At 30.4% G+C, this 20827-nt stretch overlaps 2 protein-coding genes across 10 annotated transcripts in view; one reads left to right on the top strand and one right to left on the bottom strand.

Annotated features, from left to right (window-relative positions):
- The window catches only part of LOC134706870 (pleckstrin homology domain-containing family G member 7-like), a 75408-nt gene extending 68489 nt beyond the window's left edge, over window positions 1-6919 (top strand). For all 4 annotated transcript variants that reach the window (XM_063566205.1, XM_063566195.1, XM_063566223.1 and 1 more), the window contains 5 exons: window positions 2822-2915; window positions 3868-3953; window positions 4364-4478; window positions 5509-5606; window positions 6615-6919. In XM_063566205.1, coding sequence (XP_063422275.1) covers window positions 2822-2915; window positions 3868-3953; window positions 4364-4478; window positions 5509-5606; window positions 6615-6836 — 615 coding nt within the window. In that variant the 3' untranslated portion in view covers window positions 6837-6919. The remainder of the gene's footprint in view (window positions 1-2821; window positions 2916-3867; window positions 3954-4363; window positions 4479-5508; window positions 5607-6614) is intronic.
- Window positions 6920-10181: 3262 nt separating this feature from the next.
- LOC134717621 (uncharacterized) overlaps window positions 10182-20827 on the bottom strand; it is a 118029-nt gene continuing 107383 nt past the window's right edge. For all 6 annotated transcript variants that reach the window (XM_063580126.1, XM_063580118.1, XM_063580153.1 and 3 more), the window contains 8 exons: window positions 16914-17030; window positions 16150-16324; window positions 15265-15380; window positions 14646-14739; window positions 14185-14267; window positions 13111-13249; window positions 12367-12464; window positions 10182-11728 (listed from right to left, as the gene is read on the bottom strand). In XM_063580126.1, coding sequence (XP_063436196.1) covers window positions 11507-11728; window positions 12367-12464; window positions 13111-13249; window positions 14185-14267; window positions 14646-14739; window positions 15265-15380; window positions 16150-16324; window positions 16914-17030 — 1044 coding nt within the window. In that variant the 3' untranslated portion in view covers window positions 10182-11506. The remainder of the gene's footprint in view (window positions 11729-12366; window positions 12465-13110; window positions 13250-14184; window positions 14268-14645; window positions 14740-15264; window positions 15381-16149; window positions 16325-16913; window positions 17031-20827) is intronic.

Below are 20827 nucleotides of genomic sequence, written 5' to 3'. Positions count from 1 at the left end.
CAATTCTTCTTTGACAAATAACAAATAGCATATCAAGTTAGTTTGTTTTTTTCCTTTTCTAAATATCTTGTACACGTAATACAGATATTCATTCTGATTTTGATACTTTTGTCATTATCCATATCAATATCGATAAGATCACAATGACCTACACTACGGACTCAATATCTTACCAAGTGGACCATTGATTAGTTAGACATTATAGCTGGTGAACTGTTCATCTTAGAACTTGTCAATGTTTCGGTGGCATAGCACAACGATGGTAATAAAAAGTAAAATCACAAAATACTGAATAATTTATGTTTCATATGCTGATATATTTTTGCATCATCTACAAGCGTTAGACTTAAACAATTGTCTTAGCTTAAAAGAGGGACGAAAGATACCAAAGGGACAGTCAAACTCATAAATCGAAAATAAACTGACAACGTCATAGTTAAAAATGAAAAAGACAAACAGACAAACAATAGTAGACATGACACAACAAAGAAAACTATAGAACAAACAACACGAACCCCACCAAAAACTAGGGGTGGTCTCAGGTGCTCTGGAAGGGTAAACAGACAATGGATGCATATCAATATTTAACCTTTCAAGCGTTGGCTATTATAATAACACATGGGCGTTCACCAGAACGATATCTAAATTAAAACTTTGTGTTTTAAGTTTAAAGTACAAATATAAAAAAAACCTGACTGTCCTTGTTTCAATTTTTCTGATTCGACTGAATCTAAGTTTTTTTAGGGGGACTAAACTATGACGCATTACTAGATATATGTTTTACCAAAAGACCTCCAATTACTAAATTGATATAATATCATATTTGTTAAATGCTCATAATTGATGGACTAAAGACATTGTTTTCGAAATTCTGACTGTATAGTTCATACTAAAATGCATGACCGACTGAACTAATTCTATTTCTATGTCTTTTTATTTTCATCCATGAATAGAAACACATAATAACAAAGATTTAACCTTTAAAAATCACTATTTTATTTATTTTTCATCATGAATATAGCAGTAAAATGTTGATATTCTTGCTGTTATTCTTGCAGAGTATGTCTCATCCATCTTTAATGTTGATATAATTCGTTAAGCTAACACGTTCAGGAATTTTCTGTCAAAACATGTTTTTCTTTCTTATCCTGTAATATTTAGACGTCACTAACGTCCATATAAGGAACAATATGTACCCGCACTGTCTAGATGTTAAAAAAACATATTGACAATAAAACATATACTGAATTAGCGGTCTCAATTAAATTTGGATTTATTTATTTTTTTATTTCTTTAGATCATCTAAAGAATCTTAAATCAAATGTTTATATTCTCAATGATTTCAAACATTTTTATTTTGACTACATTCCAATAGAATCTTCTTGTTTGTTCTTATTTAGTACTGTTAAACCATTTCTAAAGGTCAGATGGGTTGAGAGTCCTTATTCATGTTTGACCCCGAAATATTTTTAATTGCCTGATTCAAGTCATCAGTCTAAATTAAGTGGTTGACTCTGTTTTTCGTTTATTGCAAATCAGGTGGTTGATTTGCATTCCATTAGACTATTTCACATATGCATGGGCCTTTCATAACTAACTACGGTATGGATGGGGATTTTTATGAAAGGATCACCGTGACCTATAGTTGTAAGAACCGGCATTCTTAATTCTCTTGCGGAAACTTGTCTCCTTGACAATCATACCACATGTTTTGTTAAGTTATTAGAAAATACGTCATTTCAGTGAAAATCTGTTGAATAAAACAATTCAAGTATTCTTATTGTCATTCAAGAAATGTTCAAAGTTGTATAAGGTCAGGTTTTATAGTTGCAATTATTTACATGATAAATTACGTTAATCATTCACACACATATCATTCAGAAAACAATTGCTCAGCTGAGAAAGAATCAAATAGCATTGTCAATGAAATAATCTTCTTTGTAACGAAGACATAATTCAATAAGTAACTTATCGACGTTCTTTCATCAGTTCTTTCGTTGACTTATAACAGATAACATATCAAGTCATTTTATAGATAGTACTTTAGGTTCACTACTTTTATAGAGATGAGTGGAATCAGATGTTTTTACATTTTATTGAAATTGTGAAAAGTCCTCCGTTCAATTATTTTGATGCATAATACATCTATGATTACACTACAGATGCAAAACATTTACTCAACAACAATATTGATCTAGTTTATAGTGATTCGATAGTTCCTGTCTACATTTTGTGTTTCTTTGAACTATTTGAATACTTGGTTGATCGAAGTCAACTTACACTTTATTATCAAAATGTATTCAACCGATTAAACCGATACTTCAATCTATCATCATTAAATATCCATATTATTATAAATATATATTATAAAGTATATGGTTTTAATAAACACCTACAGATCCATTAAGATATATAAATCTATAAGGGTGAGGTTGAATTCAGAATCCCCTATTGGTTTTCTTAACCAATAACCTCTATGAATGAGTAGGGAGTCAGTATTGAACTGTATAACAATTGTATATTACACAAGAAATGTATAAGAAAATACAACAAAAACAGTAATCGATAACGACAACACTATTGTTAACGTGACGTCATGAACCTAGTATAAATCTACTTTTTGATTTTTATTACCGACCTGCACGGGCTGTATAGCTGGTCAAGGTCGTTAAAAACTTCCATTTGTTGATATGTAGGGGTTAACATTTGACGGCGTTAAAGCAATCGTAACGTCATAAATCAAAAAAAGAAGCGATGACTATACCTATTTGTGAGATTGTGTTTTATGCATTTTACACAACTTTTGCATTTGTCTTTTCAGTTTTTGAAACAATGTTTAACAGGTCAACCGTCAGCTAACTTGTTATCAGCACCAAATCGCCAACTCGTACACGAAGGACCACTTCTTTTAATACGTAAGCAATTTAAAAAGATAAGAAGTGTAAATAAAACACTGTTATTTTTTGGTTAAATAACTACCTTTTGTACATACAAAATTGTATGTAGCAGATGTGTCCATTGAAATAAAATGTACAAATACTGTTCCTACATGAATGATTTTTTCCTATTCAAATGAAAAGAAGACGGGAAATAATTTTATGTGAAACCAGTATTGACAAAGTGATAGTAAAACATAACCAGAATACGATTTATGTATTCTAGACGCGTGTTCCTCTACACAAGACTCATCAGCTACGCTTTCGTCCAAATTGCAGACCTTCAGTACTGTTCATGCAGTTCGCTTGTGGTGAAATCAGCATTATTAAGTCTTTTGCTGATGTGTATGACTGAAAAACGACGTCCGAACATTCTGAAAGTTATTACGAGAAAACTGAAAATAACCAAATAATTTATTGTTCAGTCTTTTCTTAGCTTTTCAGATCAAATACTGACAGTTGTGGATCAAAGTTGGTTTATAACTTAAGACTTTTATATAAATGTAAGAGAAATTGCGTAACAAAAAATCTACAGATAACATAAGGCTGCACAATGCATAAATGAACAGTACATTTAAAAACAAAATGAACGTATCAAGTGATTTGTTTATGTCAGCTCATGACGTGTGACTTATTGAATTGCCATACCCTTGCGCACGAAAACGCAATCAGCAATGGTATCCATACATCGTTTGTAAAACCTCAACGAAGATAAAAGGCTTTAAACAAGCGGGGTTTATAAACAAGCATTGATTATTACAATAAAGAATAAAGATGAACTTTTCACCTAAGTGCTTCTTCCCTAAAGACGTTTAACATATGATCACATTTACACCATGCTTTTTACAAATACATGTTTTTGATTAACGCAAAATTTTGCTTGATTAACCTTCATCATGTTTATTTCTGATTTTTTGGGTTTTTTTTCCAGAATCAACGAAAACAGTAGAAGTACAATTATTTTTATTTGACGATAACCTGATTATTACCAAAACGAAAAGTCGACCAACTCGAAAGGTGAACAATAAATAAGTGTGATATTGAAATCATTATTGAAATTGTTAGGAATATATGAGATCTTGACACTCATTTTTATTCTAATATTTTAAATTGTTGTTTATACTAAACGATATCGCTAAAGGAATGAAAATGTTTGTTCCAAAGATGCCAAATATATGGTTCCGTCAACTCTTTAAGGGTATGACGATATCAGTAAAAACAAATTCAATAGATTATTATATAAATCATATTCCACTATGTCGATGAAACGTATTTGTTTAAAAAAAAAATCTTTCTTTTTTTTTTATCTTTTTTTTATCATGTTTTTTTTCTTCTCTATTCATTGAAAATCATTATAGTTTTCGTTCCTATTCTACACAGTAAATCTTTCTGTACAACTCACCAAAAAAACTTTGGTTTATCTTCAGAAATTGTCCAATGCAGATGACTATCAAACAGACCATGCATTTTATGAAGTTTATCAACAACCGATAGCATTAGATAGATTTAGTATGCATGATGTCGGTTCGACAGAAGCAGCAGGTATTAAATTAGGGAGACGTTAGTTTATAGATTAGGAAGATACACATAAAGGTTACTGATAACATAGCTTGTACACCAAAAGAAGCAAGACAGGCATCACCCGCCTTTTGAATTTGCACAAAATAAAAATGTCACAATCTGGAATAAGACATGATCGGTAAAATGACAGATAAGACATCTTTATATGTATCTAGAGCTCTAAGATCACATAAACATAACCCAAGTCAATTAAAACACTGACACATCGCAACAGACAACTAATTCGTGGTGTTGACCGTTAAACATTCGATGTATTCATTTATATGTCAGTCATTCTTCCTCATTACTTAGTAAGATCAGTTTGTATATACGCATCAATCTACTGTTGATAAAGTGCATGTAGTGTGAACATGTACGAAGGTAGGATATTAACTTATGTATGTTGACGCCATATGATAGAGCAGAGGAATGACATGTTTTGATACGGAGTTGGAAGTTGACAATTAGAAAGTTGAAATCATCACGCGTATAATAGATTCGAGTTTTAAGGCGTCCATCTGAGTCAATATCAACAAAAATATCACAATATCGCGCAGAACTTCTAATTTCAGTATCCTTAATTTCAAGTTCACTTACATATGAGCTGTAACCAATTATTAACACAAGATTATTAAATGACAAAGCAGCACTAATATATATGAAACTGAAATTAAAGAACATTAAAAAAAAGCTTGCAAAATGAATTCTGCTTCATAAGAGTACGAACACAAATCGGCCGATATTTGCGCACAATACATGACCAGTTGGAATATCGATTTTTTTTTTTCATCACCAGTTTATTTGTTATTGGAATTAGTGTGGTTCTTCGCAAAGCAAGATTTTGAATGACCATTCAAGTGTTGCATATTAATAACATTCATTCTGTTCGTTGACAATTTCAATAAAAATAAAAAGTGAAGAACTTTTTAATTTTGGAAAATTTAAAGAAATATTGGAACTTATAGACAAATATCCAAATGTAATATTAATTGATACAATATATATATTTCAGTAAGTGGACTCAAATGCATTTTTGTGTTGGTGCATATAAGTCGATTTCAACAAATAATTGGTGTTTATACGCTTCAAGCGAGCTGTGATAATAATAAGGTAAAGAAACATAACTCTAACAGAATATTATAGATAACATTGTTATAACATTTATGGTGTTTATACTCTTCGTTTACAAACTTCAATGAATTTAATCAAGTTGATCAAACCTAGTGTAGCATTTATTCTCTAATAATTGGAACACTGTTTCTATCAATATTTCCATGTTTATATAACTGTCAAAATTCATTAACACAATTTTGTTCATTAAATCTGTCAACTTTCCCACTCCGCATGATTTAAAATAATACATTTTGATTGAAATTAAGTTTATTGACAATATTATGTAATAAGGTTAAATTTTTGAGGTGGAAATTTATATGATCTGTTCGCGGTAAGTTTGGGTCTGATGCTTCGAAATGTTGGCTTTTTTTGCTTTTATTTAATTTACAAAATTATGCAAATCCATTCAAGTTATTCTAATATGATTTCCGATGATCAAGAGATGATGTTTAAAATACTGTGGACCCTTTGTGTGCAACCTGCACTGCTTAGATATTTATATATTAAAATTGCTTGAATAAAATCATTTGTTTTCTTTTAGAAAATAAAAACAGTAACAAACTCACCAAAGTTTCGAATATCAATATATTGAATAAACGATCCGACTTAAGATGAACCGATTTTCAATTGTCTCCAGATATTTAACATATGAATCCTTTTTTGAAGTTATAAAATTAATAGACATCGTATTAACGGTATTAAGCTTAAATGTCAGATACATAAATTTAACTTATTTTATTTATATTCATATGAAAGTATGCATCGTACCATTTAATGAGCACCTGAGATCACCCCCTGTATGTTGGCTGTGTTCATGTTGCTAAGTATTTAGTGTTTTCTGCTGTGTTTTTGTACTTTTGTTTGTCATTTTGTCTTTTACCGTTTTTGCCATGGCGTTATAAGTTAATTGTCGACTTTGATTACCCCTTTACTCTTTTTCGCCGCCCTTGAACATAGTAAAACATCATTTCTTTTCATTATGCATAATGTTTTATTAAATTTCAGGAAAAATGGATTGAAAAAATTATGGACGCAAAAGACAAATTTAACTGCAAACATTGTATGATTTTTCATAAATATTCTGGTAAGGAGAAAAGTCCCAAAATACCAAGTATGGAAACACAACTAAGTGATGACTCAGAGGTTTCTCCTCGAACGCAACGACGGGAAAGAATGGTGAAAACACATCACAAAAAATCCCTTTCTATGGATACGGTGTATATATAACTGTATCTGTGTTGTGATATTTGTTATGGCAATCAAATTGTTAAATATTTAAATGTTTTGTTTGTATTTGTTTTTAAAATTAAATGGATGAAAATAACAGCTTATATTTTAAGGTTTTGTTGTAGTTCGGTGTTTCTGTTCTTCAGTTACTTCTCTCATATAGTTGATGTGTTTCCCTCAGTTTTGATTGGGGACTTGGATTAGTTTCAATTATGCGATTTATCACTATTGAACAGTGATATACTTCTTTTGCCCTTATTCAAATGTCTTTTTGTTAAGGTGTTCTGTATAAGACTTGATTGCAAGTGTTTTAACTTGAACTATGCAGATGTAAACACTCTGATGTCGAATATAATTGTACAAACAATAGGCCTGAATAATTTCAACAGTTTCGTTAAAGACAGAAATTTCAAACGTGTTAAAGGCTGTTAAGCAAATTTATAATTGATATTTTCTGAGTATGTGTGGCTGTCAGATAGGCAGTTTGCTATTTGAATATTTAACATATAAGATACTTCTTTATTATTTACAAGCCTCACAATGAATCAGCAACTTTTTGTTTGTGTATATACGATTAGTTCTTAAGCATTGTCTGATTTCTAAAAGGCTTACCATTAATATCATTTCCTTGTTCGTACTACTGGTGATAAAACAAACAAATTTGTGCTTCTTGAATGCTTTGGAGTGCTTCATTTGCTATACCTTTAAATACGATGTGGTTTATGTGGTTGGATAAGCATAGATATATGTGATATATCTCCTTTGTGTATATACTCATAATTGTTGTAGTATAAGCCAATCTTATTTCTGACGTATTAAGGTAAAGTAAAATATTTACATGAACACTTTCTACAACTCGATTAACTAAAACTAATTCCATGTGATTGTATTCCTCTAAGATATTTCAGATCATTCTGATGACCACTCTGAAGCAATTTTTTTAGTTTCAAGTGCCGTTTGCGTAACTTGTTATTTGTATATATCAATTTGTCAAGGAATTCTTGCATTCCGATAAAAAATTTGAATATCATTTGGTGTTAATGCATATAAGGTCAATTGTTAACTCAGAAACTTGTTCATCTCTGTCCACCTTCTTATTAATCAACCTTAATTTGCTTCAGCATCATATAGTCAAGCTAAACCATTACTCATGGATCGGCTATCGGTTCGGTTCTTGAAAACGCATATTGTAACTTTGTCCGTAGCTAATATATTTTCCTGTCCTTGGCATATTCCACATTCCTTATCTCTTTTAAGACGAAATAATCTTTCCCACATCACATTGCAACCAATGAAAACCAGCGTGTGTTACGTAGTAACTTCAAGATTTCATGTCTATCCAAATGCAATATACTATGAAAATGACCATTAGTAACTCGTACCTTACATTTTCAATCAGATGTTATCAATAACAATTTAGTTTCACTGTTTTGTTGTTAGGATTTCAGACTCTTTGATTATTTTTACGTTCATTCAAATTTACAAGTATTATTGATAGTTATCAAATGACCAGTTAATGAGCTTATAACAAGAGCTTTTAAACACAGGAATGGGATCGGGTTTGATAACACACATACACAATTGTTCGTACAAGTTTAATTGAAACAAATAACAGATTGTCATGTTTAAAAAATAAGAAAACAGACAACATTTTCATAACAATAATTTAGGGTGTCACTGCACCAGTATAATATATATATATATATACATACTTTTACTATGTACATATGATTTGAACAAGTAAACTATTACCAATTCATTCATAAAAAAAGAAAGACACATATGAAAAAGCAAACTAGATATGAATTAAAAACCAATTGTTCAGAGAACAATTGAAGGTCTTTCCATCAAAACAATGTATTTTGATATGAAAAGTTGTGAAACTAAGTTTAAAATGTCATTTCAATCGTCAAATGATAGCTCCTAGTAAACTGATTCCAAAAATATATTGTTTCCATACATTTTTTTTAAATAAGGGAGATAATTTGTTACTTCCGGTTTGAAAAATATTACTTCCGATTATATTTGAATATTTACTTGACACTGATTCCAAAAATATCTGGTTCTATATACTTTTATATTAATAAAGTACAAAAAAAATGGCTACTTCCGGTTTACAAAAGGTCACTTCCGGTTGTTTTTTTTCAAGGTTAAATGGTTTGATACCTTTTTCTAAAAGTTGTATATCTTTATCATGTATACATATAGAATAAAAGCAAAGGTCAAAATCTAGAACGTCAAATTAAGCTATGACCTTGAGATCAATTTCAAGGTCATAAACCAAGGACCTCAAATCAAAATACCATAGGTCTTGATTATATTTAGTTAATGAGTTATATCACCAAACGCGTATTTTTACATACAAGAGGGGAGAAAACTCCCTTTTACATTCAACGTACGCTTGCAATCAAAATTTACATCTTACGACATGTCGCAACTAACAATTTAGTAAAAATAATTTGTTGATATCTTATACAGTCTTTGGATATAAGTGAAAATAAGCCAAATTCAAATATCAGAATATGACCTTGACCTTTGACCTTGACCTAATTTTCATTTTTTGGGACCAAGGACCTCAAATCAAAAGATCCTAGGTCTCTATCACTTATGATTTATAAGATAGAAATTCATATCACTTATATCAGATGCATAAGGGGAAATAACTCTCATATGGAGCGGTCATATCGCTTCAGTAAAAATAGGACAAATCATGCGAGGGATATAACGAGCAATTTTGTAAAATAAATTTGTCATAATCTTTTACGGTTGCGAAGGAGATGCGCTAACAAGGAAAACAGTGTTTGGGGAGATAACTCCTACAAAGAAAAGTATTCGTTTACGCAGGGTAAATTTCAAAAGCGCATAAACTGTTCGATATCATATACAAAATATCTAAGCGACATATTGCGAAACAAATGTTTATCGAAAGAACAAAATAAGGCGGAAGAAAAAAAAAAAAAAAAAAATAATCAGAAGAAAAACAATAGGTCTTTCCACAGAAAAGTGGAAAGACCTAATAAAAGAGAATACTTAAATCATAAGATAAATTAAAAAAAATGAATATGAAGAGAAATAATCATTCGTGCACACATTCAAGCTATAGAAACATTCATCAATCTGATACCAAATTTCTTATGAACTGATAAATTGATATTTTAAAATAAACAGGTTTTTTTTAAATAAAGGGCCATCTGTACAACAACGTAGATATATTAAAAAGGTTTTTTTTTTGTTTTACGATTTTAAAAAGTCACAAATGTTTTTTATACTGAAGAAATTCAACATGAAATAATAAAAGTACAGAAATTTTTCCATGACTTAAAATTTTCGACTGGAATTAGAAACAAAAAGGATGAAAAATATCAACAAGGATAACATTTACATGTATTTCAAACTACAAAGGTACAAATGGGTTATCCCTGATTCGGAACTGAGGGACCCGGGACTTTGTCCCTATATCTAAACTAACATTTATTACGACATTTGAAAGCTAAGATCACAGTTTGGTAACGCTTTAATATGAGTGAGCGGTATTTTGTCTCTTGAAAGCAATAACACATTTACATAAGCATTTTGTTGAGGTAAAGTTATTAATACTATTTAATCTAAGATAAAGTGTACAAAGGACTAAAACAAAAAATATAACAATTCATATACAAATTAGTTCTCTATTCTGTTTCCTTGTTACAAACATCATAACTCAAAGAACCAATGTCTTTAAAACAAGGGAAACAGTAGTATACTGCTGTAAAAAAGATATTAATTGATTATGAGTCTATCTGGGTTACAAGTAGAATACGAAGGAAACCAAACTGTAAGAAGATATGAAAAAATGTCTTATTTCTTCAATTTATAGTGTATGAAAAGAACAAAAAGATAATAATTACAAAAACAAAGGAAGTAAATATAAATGTCATTGATCAACTACAATAAATAAAAAAGGCAACAGTAGTATACCGATGTTCAAAACTCATAAATCGATAAAACATTGCCCTTAACGATTTGAATGATCATTATTGATCAAAACCTAAAAACAACTTTATTTGAAATTAAGTTAATAGTTGTGTCATTGGCAAAAATACTACACATCTTTATTTTTATAATCTATATAAAATAAGTTTATATATACTGTCCTCTAGTTTAAAAATATATTATTGATGACAAAGACAATACGCCAATTAGTTCTGTTTACATAGTTTAAGATTTATAATATACTATGAATAGTTTTTATAGTAATTGGTACGTGGGGCATTACTGTTTGTTGCCTCTTGTTTGTTTCTAATCTTATTTTATTTCACCGAAACCATTTTAATGTGTAATAACTTTGTGATGTCTTTTTTTAAATATTTTTTGGTGTGTTCTGGATTAACTTTTAATTCTCATCCTATATATATCCTTAGTACATAGATAACATATATTTGAATTGAGAATGCAGAAATATATCTTACAAACAAGTTTTACAATTTGAGCTTGTGATTCAGAATTGGTTACTTTTAGAATATATAATATTGATATATTAGCAGTTTAAATTGATTTACATCGAATTATATTTAAAATATGATATATTCCGTAGTGTAATAGTATATACAATTCTCAAGACTTTACAATGAATATTGGAGCACTTATAGGTACAAAAATATAAGGAATGAAAATGTCTTCCATAGGAAGTTTTAGATATATACAGAATCTACGGAGTTTGATTTAGTATGATGATTATGTAATACAATATGTCTTTGATGTCTGCCGGGAGAAGTAGATGGATGAGATATAGATCGTTCTATTGAGTTCACTGATGACATGTCATTGTCTTTAAACGTGCTGCCACTGCTGCTACTAAAATCCTCAGTTGAAAACTGTCCCCTCGCCTGCGCTAGTTTTTCTAACCATGCATTCTGAAACACAATAATTCATTTCAAAATAAAACATAAGCATGTACATGCTGATGCGCTAGAACTATAATCATTGATTTATATAAATGGGAAACACTCATTTCAAAACGCAACAAATATGAATAAATTCATGACTGTGTTGTATAAGTAAAATGTAGACCATTAACTTTCAATTCAAAAAATCGACCTATGTGCACAGAATATTCTCGTTATCAAAATTCAAGTTGTGGAAACTCCGTCGGTATCAAATTTAATTCGGTAATACACAATTATTATTGTTTAAACTACCAACCTGAACACATAACCATATTTAAATACATCATATATGTAAATACATACAATAATAGGTTGCTGTTAGAATCGCAGTTGGAGAAACATTTAAATTAATTAACACCGCGCCAGTCTGCTTATAAATTTTACAAAATGATACTATGTGAATCAATACTCATCCAATTATATAAAAAAAAAATAGCCATATGATTAGAATGAATATTCCTAGGAGTTCAGTATTTTTGTGATTTAACTTTTTATAAATACAAAACCAACTCTAACAGAACAGCTCATGTACGCTATTGTATTCTGACTAGTTCACAGAAAGGTTCAACAAATGATCATTACTAAATAGTTATCATAGTTGGTACCTTTGAGGCATCACTTGGACAGCTCATTGTATAAACACCAATTATCTGTTGAAATCTGCTAATCTGTACTATCACAAAGGCACACTTTATTCCGTTCGCTAAAATAACAAACTGAGTTTATGTATGTGTCCCTCACTCATTTCAATTTGTGAAGTTGAAATTCTTTTTTTTTTATTCAAAGAATATAAACATGTGATATTAATAATATTTATTTTACTCAGGTTCTTTGTCACAATGCGATTTAACGACAACATTTACCACTGTTAATTTGTGTAGTCGGTTTTGTGTTTCATAATTTACTGTTTTCAACTATTTCAGTCGGTAGTCACGTTTAACATTTCATAAATTTAAAGATACACTTACATACCTTTTGGACCACCTGATATCTTACCTGATTCTATGCCATTGGTTTTCTATGTTGTGTTTTGTATACTATTCTTTGTTTTTATCTCGTTTTTCGTTTTTTGCCACTGCCACAGCATTATTATCAAATTGTTTCTTACTAATGAGTTTAAAGGTCCTTAAGGTATCTTTTGCCATTTGTTCGAATAAAAAAAAATCTTCACCTCGAACATGCATTTAACATTGACGCAGGTTTTTTTTTTGCAGAGTGCAAGCTTGTAGAAAACTTAAAATGCAACATCAAATATAAAATAAAACAGCCAGCAATGAATAAATAATAGTGATATTAACTGCAGCAAATAATAGTGATATGGTACCTGCAGCAAATAATAGTGATATTACCTGCAGCCTCCGATTGGGAGACATCATGGACACTCAATCTGTCCAGAGCAATGGGTTGTCGATGTACAGTGTATTGGGTTTTATCCGACTGACTAGAGGATTGTAGCTTTATCAGGTTTGGTTCATTAATTGATTGTTTCTGAAAGAAAGAAGTTATGTCACTGATGAGTCTTATGTAGACGAAACGAACGTCTGACGTATTAAATTATAATCCTAATACCTTTGATAACTATTATGTACATGTAGTTGTACTTTAAGATAAAATGAATAACATCATAAATGTACTTATCCATTTTGCGTATTTCTTATCTACATGTCTTTCATTTGAAGTATTTTTTAATATTTCTTCCAAATACATCAGTCAATTTCATATTTGATAAAAGGCACTTAAAAAAAGATTCGAAATATAAAACTAGAGGCTCTCAAGAGCCTGTGTCGCTCACCTTGGTGTATGTGCATATTAAACAATGGACACAGATAAATTCATAATAAAAACTGAGAAAACAAATTGGAACAGGACGCTTAATTTTTGCATGCTTTTCTGGATTAACTTTCATCAGAAAAGTTAAAGGCCAAATATCTTAAAGCCGAGAATATTTAAGTACTAAAATAGTTGAAGAGCTATGTGACAAAAATAAACCTAATAAATCGCATTATTCCAATTAATGTCCACGTTGCCTTAGGGAGTAGACACTTTTGTTTCTTTATAATTCCAAATTTTATCAATGGTCAATTTTAGAAAGGTTTGTTATAAATCATGTCAGTTCCGAAGTACTGACTACTGAGCTGATGATAGTCCACCTGCAGAGGTATCGAACCAGTACTGTTAAACATTGAAAACTAACACGTTTAATAATTTCATTCGTTCGAAGCACTTTTCAGGATTTACCTTCGTCATGGACGCTCAATGTCAATGAGATGATAACCTTTACATTGTAAGCATATATAATCCTGCCAACTTTTAGAAAATAATCGGGAAAAACCCACATTCCTCTTTCAAATATCACATGCGTTGAAAGGATCATCTATGCTATTAACAACATCGATGAGAGATAAACCTTCTTTTCTACTTACTTTTCTGGTTCCTTTTTTACTTCTGGTAATTAACAAAATATCATCAAATAAAAACAAGTACACATCTGTGGATTTAGTTGTCTCTAAAAAAAAAAAAAAAAACAATTCAGCATTATAAATTGCTCATTGTATAATTTTTAAGAGCTTAATCAATATTTAAGTGTTATCTTCGTTTTCCATATATCATAGAGGGAATAATGCCTCAAATTGTCCGCAGATTCAAAGATGAATAAAAAAAAAACTGTTATTGAAACGATTTGATACTTACAATTTTATAATGACTATATAATAAGTAATAATGTCAAATTTTAAGAAGATACATATTATCCATTTTGCATCAGTTGTTCAAACGATGTATATAAAATATAGTAAGATAGAACATATCACTTGATGCTCAAATTTCAGTGAATATTTATAGCGAAAAATACTGTGTCGATACATTTATTTCTAAACCTACTAACCAACAAGAGTTAATGGCCCTTCATGAATCAATTGTCTGGTCGGACAACATAATAACTTTTCACAGGGTTGTCGTAAGAGTGTTGTTTTCAAATACTACAATATAAAAATAGAAAGTAATATAATAGTTAATGTGGAGCTTCATATGCAAAATTTATTTCAATGAACAAAACGTAAATAAAAAAATACTGGGCTCCCAAGTACATTCAAAACGAAAATTCCCTTACCTAATTGCAAAGTCGTAAGTTCACTCACATCAAACGAGTGAATATCAACTGTCATATTACTGACTAAGTACAGGCATTTTCTTATGTAGAATATAATGGATTACATGAATTTTTAAGTTTTGCAAGTTGTTAAAGTTACTGAAATGAAGTGATGAGGATTTGAATAATGTTTGAGCCACTATTAGACTCATCATGGCTTCGTAAACACGATAAACGAATGGTAATAGTAAGCATTATATTAAGTTTTCGTAATCTACTTATTTTAACCTTGCTACGTCGGATTATTATTAAAATTGAGAAATGTACATTGCCAACTTTATATTTACAAAAACAGTTATCTTTCTTTATTTGGTGTTGATTTTTATGGCATTACTTGTATAAAATATGAATGTACCTCTGGAATAAATATTCTGTGGTCAAAATCGGTAACAGGTGGCCATACTAACTGTCTTTGAATATCTTGCAACCGTTCATAGTTCTTTGCCAAACGCATTTTGTCTTCCATTTGTTCTAAAAATTAAAAATATCATACTTTATATATTCGTACCGCATACATACAACATGTGTAATCTAGATAAACAGATAAACAGATGTAGCCAGTTAAAACAATATGTGTTGCGAAAATCATCACATAACAAAATAATACATTTGAAATAACTATCTAGGATGTAGAAACAGCACAGTTACAAATATTACAAATATGTTTCCTACTATCAAACATAATACGTATTGAGCAAAACGTATATAAAAATTTTGGCATGCTCAGCAACAAATATATTTTTATATATATGATGAATACAAAAGGAAAAATTATAATCATGAAAATTGGTAATGAATGTAATATTTGAAATGATTGAGTTCCTATCGGAGCTGAATCTGTAATATCTACTTTACATTATATGTTCTGTCATTTCGGTGAAGTTTTGAAATAAAACAGTAATGCTTTTAACAAATTTGACCTTTTATCTTTAATATAAACTAAAATATGTACATGTATCAACTTCCACTTTTTAAATTATATACAGGAGACAGATCCTCAGAAAAGGAACTTCTATTTTCTAAAGATAAAATTAAATATATTAAAATATTTTCGTTTTTCATAATACTCTATACTCATATTAATTCGATTGTATAAGTTAGATTTTATGTTATATTTATTAATCTGTACAAATGTATTTGATAAAATAATACTTCCTACCTCAGATAAGATTCTTCTATATGTCTTGGCAAACGCACGTTAATGAAAGAAAAACAGAATTCCACCTGTCAAGTGACTTACGTAATGAGTAACCCATTTTATCTATCGTATCTGCTAACATTGCGATTTCTTCTTCATTCTCTGTATACTTCCGAATGTTTGCCAATAACAAGGGGAACTTGGTTACATGTTGCATTGGTGCCACTAAAAGATCAGCAAGTTGTAAACGTTTACAGCGCGGGTCTTGCTCGCACCACTGAAAGACAAAGTCGACAAGCGTTTAAAGAACGACGATAACATTTAAAACATCAGACATGAACTTTAACTTATTCTTAGAAATAGCCAATATATAAGAAGCAACAAATCATTAAACCTTTTAATATAGAACTTATACATAGATAAAATCTCAGAGGTTTTTTTTTTAAGTCTGAGCAAAGCGAGACTGAGTGCATCAACTAAATGAGAATAAAGAATTACCCAAAGTTAAAGACGGAGATTAAGCCGTGTATATTGTGGTATATTTTCTAAGCTCTTCGATGATATAAAAACATGTTTGAATGTACAGTTTTGTTGACGTGTTTTTCAGACATAACATTTTTTTTAACCCAGAAAAATGATACCTTAAAATGTCTAACATGCATTATGTGTTATTTCAAGAAGAAGAACTTTATTTAATGTACTCTGCTTAGTATATTCTGAGAAATGAGAGCAAAATATGAGTCATTGTAATTTGACTTTAACAGAGAAATACAGCTTTACACAGCAAATATATTATAGATTGAACATTAAACGGTGTGGCAAGTAAATAAATGTTCATGCTATTATATATATCATCTGTAATTTACCTTCTCAAATTCTGCAAAATCATCACGACACCTGAGTTTATCTATATATGTGAGGGCATTTGTATAATTAAGGCAGTAAGTATGGTACACGCCACCGTCCTTTGAATGTGTTATGAACTGAAATGAAAAGTATAAAGATCCGATAAAATATAATAAAGCTCTATTTTAATCTCACTGTTTGTATTTTGGAGTTTCGTAGCTATAAATCATCGATCACTTTGTTGAGTTACACTAAAACATGATGTAAGGAATATTATTTTGGCAATACTCAAAATATTCACCTAGTATTTAATACATTACAACATATAATGTTGAATTCAAAATATTCAGTTTTGATAGATGTAAACAGTATGGGTTTTATTTTTTTACGAAAAATGAAAGAGAGGAACATCATTACACAGTGCTTAAACTTTGTAAGCATTTGAATTGAATCTGATTGAAAAATATTAGTTGTCAAGTTATAAGATATTATATTAATTCTCTCAAACAAATGTCTTTGAAGGTAAATCGCATTGTACCAATATTAATTAGTGGTCGATAATGGATTAAGCATTTTAATAACTTTTTTCCTAGAACTAAACGGATGCAGACATAAAAGGTCCAGTGAGGATCGGAAACCGAAACCAAACAATTAACTAAATAAATCAGACTACAAAACAAAAAATTTAAAAATCATAATATCAGTACGCAGTCCAAACATATACATGTAGTATTTTTGATTGAATTGTAGAGAGCCGTGGTGAAGTGGTTAGCGCATCGGCATACTAACACAAAGGTTCCTGTTAGATCGCTGCTTCTGGAGACAATTTCAGTTACTGAATTTTCGGCTCTCTCTTGAAACCATTAGCGAGTATAGTCTTGAGAAACGATGCCAGTCTGTCGGAAGGGGGCGATAAATGGCTGGCCCGTGATAAGAGAGAACCTTATCTCTTGCATGTAAAAGACACCCTTGTAGTCTAATGCCGCTATAAGGCTTGACATTTTACTTCATTGTTATTTTACGACCAACATAGATACATAATAAAGGTCCATGTCACAATTTATCATTTATACAGGTCTTTCATACTTCAATAATTGTAAAATATCAGATTGTTACTGCTAAATGACAATCAATTCAGTTGAACATCCAAACTACTGTAATAAAGGAAGACGCAACTACTTGTGCGTTGCTATAATAACGTTTTCTTTATCGATTGCAGTCGCTAGGACAAGATGAATATTATTTTACAAACCATACAATACTGATTCTAATTCTTTTATACCAATCTGACAACTTAATGAAGAAAAAACATTCTGGTTCGTGGATTGTTAGAGTTTCTGTTGTGTTTTCAATCACTATAGAAACGCAATATGTCACAACATAATATATTGAGGTCAACATAAGAATGAAGTAGCAGCACACAGACAAAATAACAGATTATGATGTAGATCAAACTGACACTTTGAGGAATTAAGATATGTGTTTATAAGTATGGTTTAGAACCACAGGGTTATGAAAGAGTGTCATCTTAATATTTTGTTCTATACAATAAACAGATTATGACGTAGTTATATTATGTCATTTGTGTACGAATAGTGTTTCTCAAAATATATCATATTTCGTTCGCATTTCTTTATATCATATGAAACTTCAAATTTAAAAAAAATGATGCATACGTTTTTTATAACTGTAAAGCTAGATTTTAATATGAGGCAGGCATTACCTGTAAATGGGGACGAACTTGAGTCTGTATGAATATTAAATATTTGTTAAAGAAGAAACGGAAATACCGTAACGTTTCCGATTTTGGTTCTGTTGTTAGGGATTTTAGTTGTGACGTTATTTAAGTTATGACGTCATATGCAATGTAAACAAAGAAACGCTATCATCAGTTGACGTTTTTTCATATCAAGGAATTATTTTAAAAAATGAAATTGGTATTGCGTTCCTTCCTATTTATACTAGACTGGTAAATATATATTTTCCTTAAAGATTCATACAAACAAAACCGGAAAAAGGAAGTACATTGTAGATTTCTGCGCAGGTCCGGGATTTCAAAACATGACATAAAAAAAATTGAATGATTTTGAGTTCATTAGTACAATGAAAAATTCGGGAAATTTTCACGAATTTTTTTTTTTATTGAATTTTCTACTGTTATTGGGGACTTCGTCCCCATAATATAAACTTATGTACCTATACTTTTTTCTCAGGAAAATACTATAATTCGTTTATTTAGAAGAAATTTACTTTTTGTAATTGTCTGTTAAAATAAACTATTACCGTTTTCTACAGGTTAAACATGTGCTCAATATCCAGGCTTCTTTGTTGATTTTTTACTATAAAGGTGACAATCGATAAACTTCGGCTTCAAAGCACATTCAATTAGCTGCCTTATTTTTACATCATAACAGACCGAGATATTTGATTTCGATACTACATTATGGATGCGTAAAAATTATAAAGTCGTGCACAGAAGACTAAGTTTATGATATAGATATGCATTGGTTCAAGAATTGGATCAACATAATTTTTCACCAATCCCTGGTTTCATATTAATTTAAGTCTCATTCTATAATTCCTCAATTATCAAGTTTGATTTGTTAAAACAGTAATTGCCTTCATTATACTTATTGCTTATGCAATTGAGGAAAAAGAAACAAATCAAACAAAAGTGAATTTTCATTTTTTCTATTAAATGAAACACATGAAATTTCAACGAATTCTCTACCAATCCGAAATTAATGGGAATTGTACGCCAATTAGTTTACATTAATGTCCATTAGAGAAACTCTAGACGAATTTTATTCAGATAATATGTTTCATAGATTCATAATTTAAGTTTGTCTCACTGATTACAGAGATGTAAACTATAATCAAGTCACAAGTAAAACTTAAAAAGAGGTAGTGGTGCTGTGTAATGATTTTCAGTGGCTTTTTTTCTACTTAAAGTAAAATAATACTAAGAGTGCATGCAAACAGCAAAGGTCGAAGAACCAAACAATTATAAAAACGAGAAGACCAAACTCGAGGTACTGCATGAATAGCTCAAAGAATTACGTATATACGTCCGCCTCTTGAAAAGACTTTAGGGGAAACCCTTAAAATAATATAGATCAAAAACAAAACGGGAACCACAATATGGCATAATATGATCTAGATTTTGAAATATTTGATTAAACTTTATGATAAGAAAAGATACATATAATAGCTGTGGTGTAGTGGTTAGCGCATCAGACTACTAACACATGGTAAGACCCTCGTTTCGGGGAGAACATTTCATACTCTTGGTACCGTTTGCGAGTATGGTCTTAAGAAACGATGGCATTCCATTGGAAGGGGACGATGGATGGCGGACCAATGTTAACAGAGACCAATATTGCATGTAAAATACACGTTTGTAGATTTCAAAAAGGAGCAGGCTAATGCCGCTACAATGTAGAACTCGGAACTCAGAAGGTAATGGTTATATGACAATGTCCATAAAGTTAGCCCTTAATAATTTTCTGCGACAATTTCATTAGATTTTGTTAAGCAGTTGGAGATTAATTGCGGATACAAAATTAAAACAGAACGACGAACATGGGAACAGGAGGACTTATTGACGGAATGACGAACTATAAAATGGCATGCATGTTCATGCTCTTTAATGACTATTTACCTACACTTTTAACTTTTACGCTCATTTTCAAAACGAACAATCACGATAGATTCCAATACTCTAATCTGAAGTTGGATCTCTAGAAGTGTGCCGAATGATCAAATGCTATCAATATTTATGTGTTATAGTTTGGAAGTATATTTCGTTTATTATACTAGTATAAATTGAGAATGGAAATGGGGAATGCGTCAAAGAGACAACGTCTCGAGAAAATAGCTGAACATAAGTACGTTCTTCACTATTTAAATAACGGTCGGACATGGTTATAAGACT

This window comes from Mytilus trossulus, chromosome 1 (assembly GCF_036588685.1).
Source record: "Mytilus trossulus isolate FHL-02 chromosome 1, PNRI_Mtr1.1.1.hap1, whole genome shotgun sequence".
NCBI classification, from domain to species: Eukaryota; Metazoa; Mollusca; class Bivalvia; order Mytilida; family Mytilidae; genus Mytilus; species Mytilus trossulus.
This window is presented reverse-complemented; position numbering and strand designations above follow the sequence as displayed.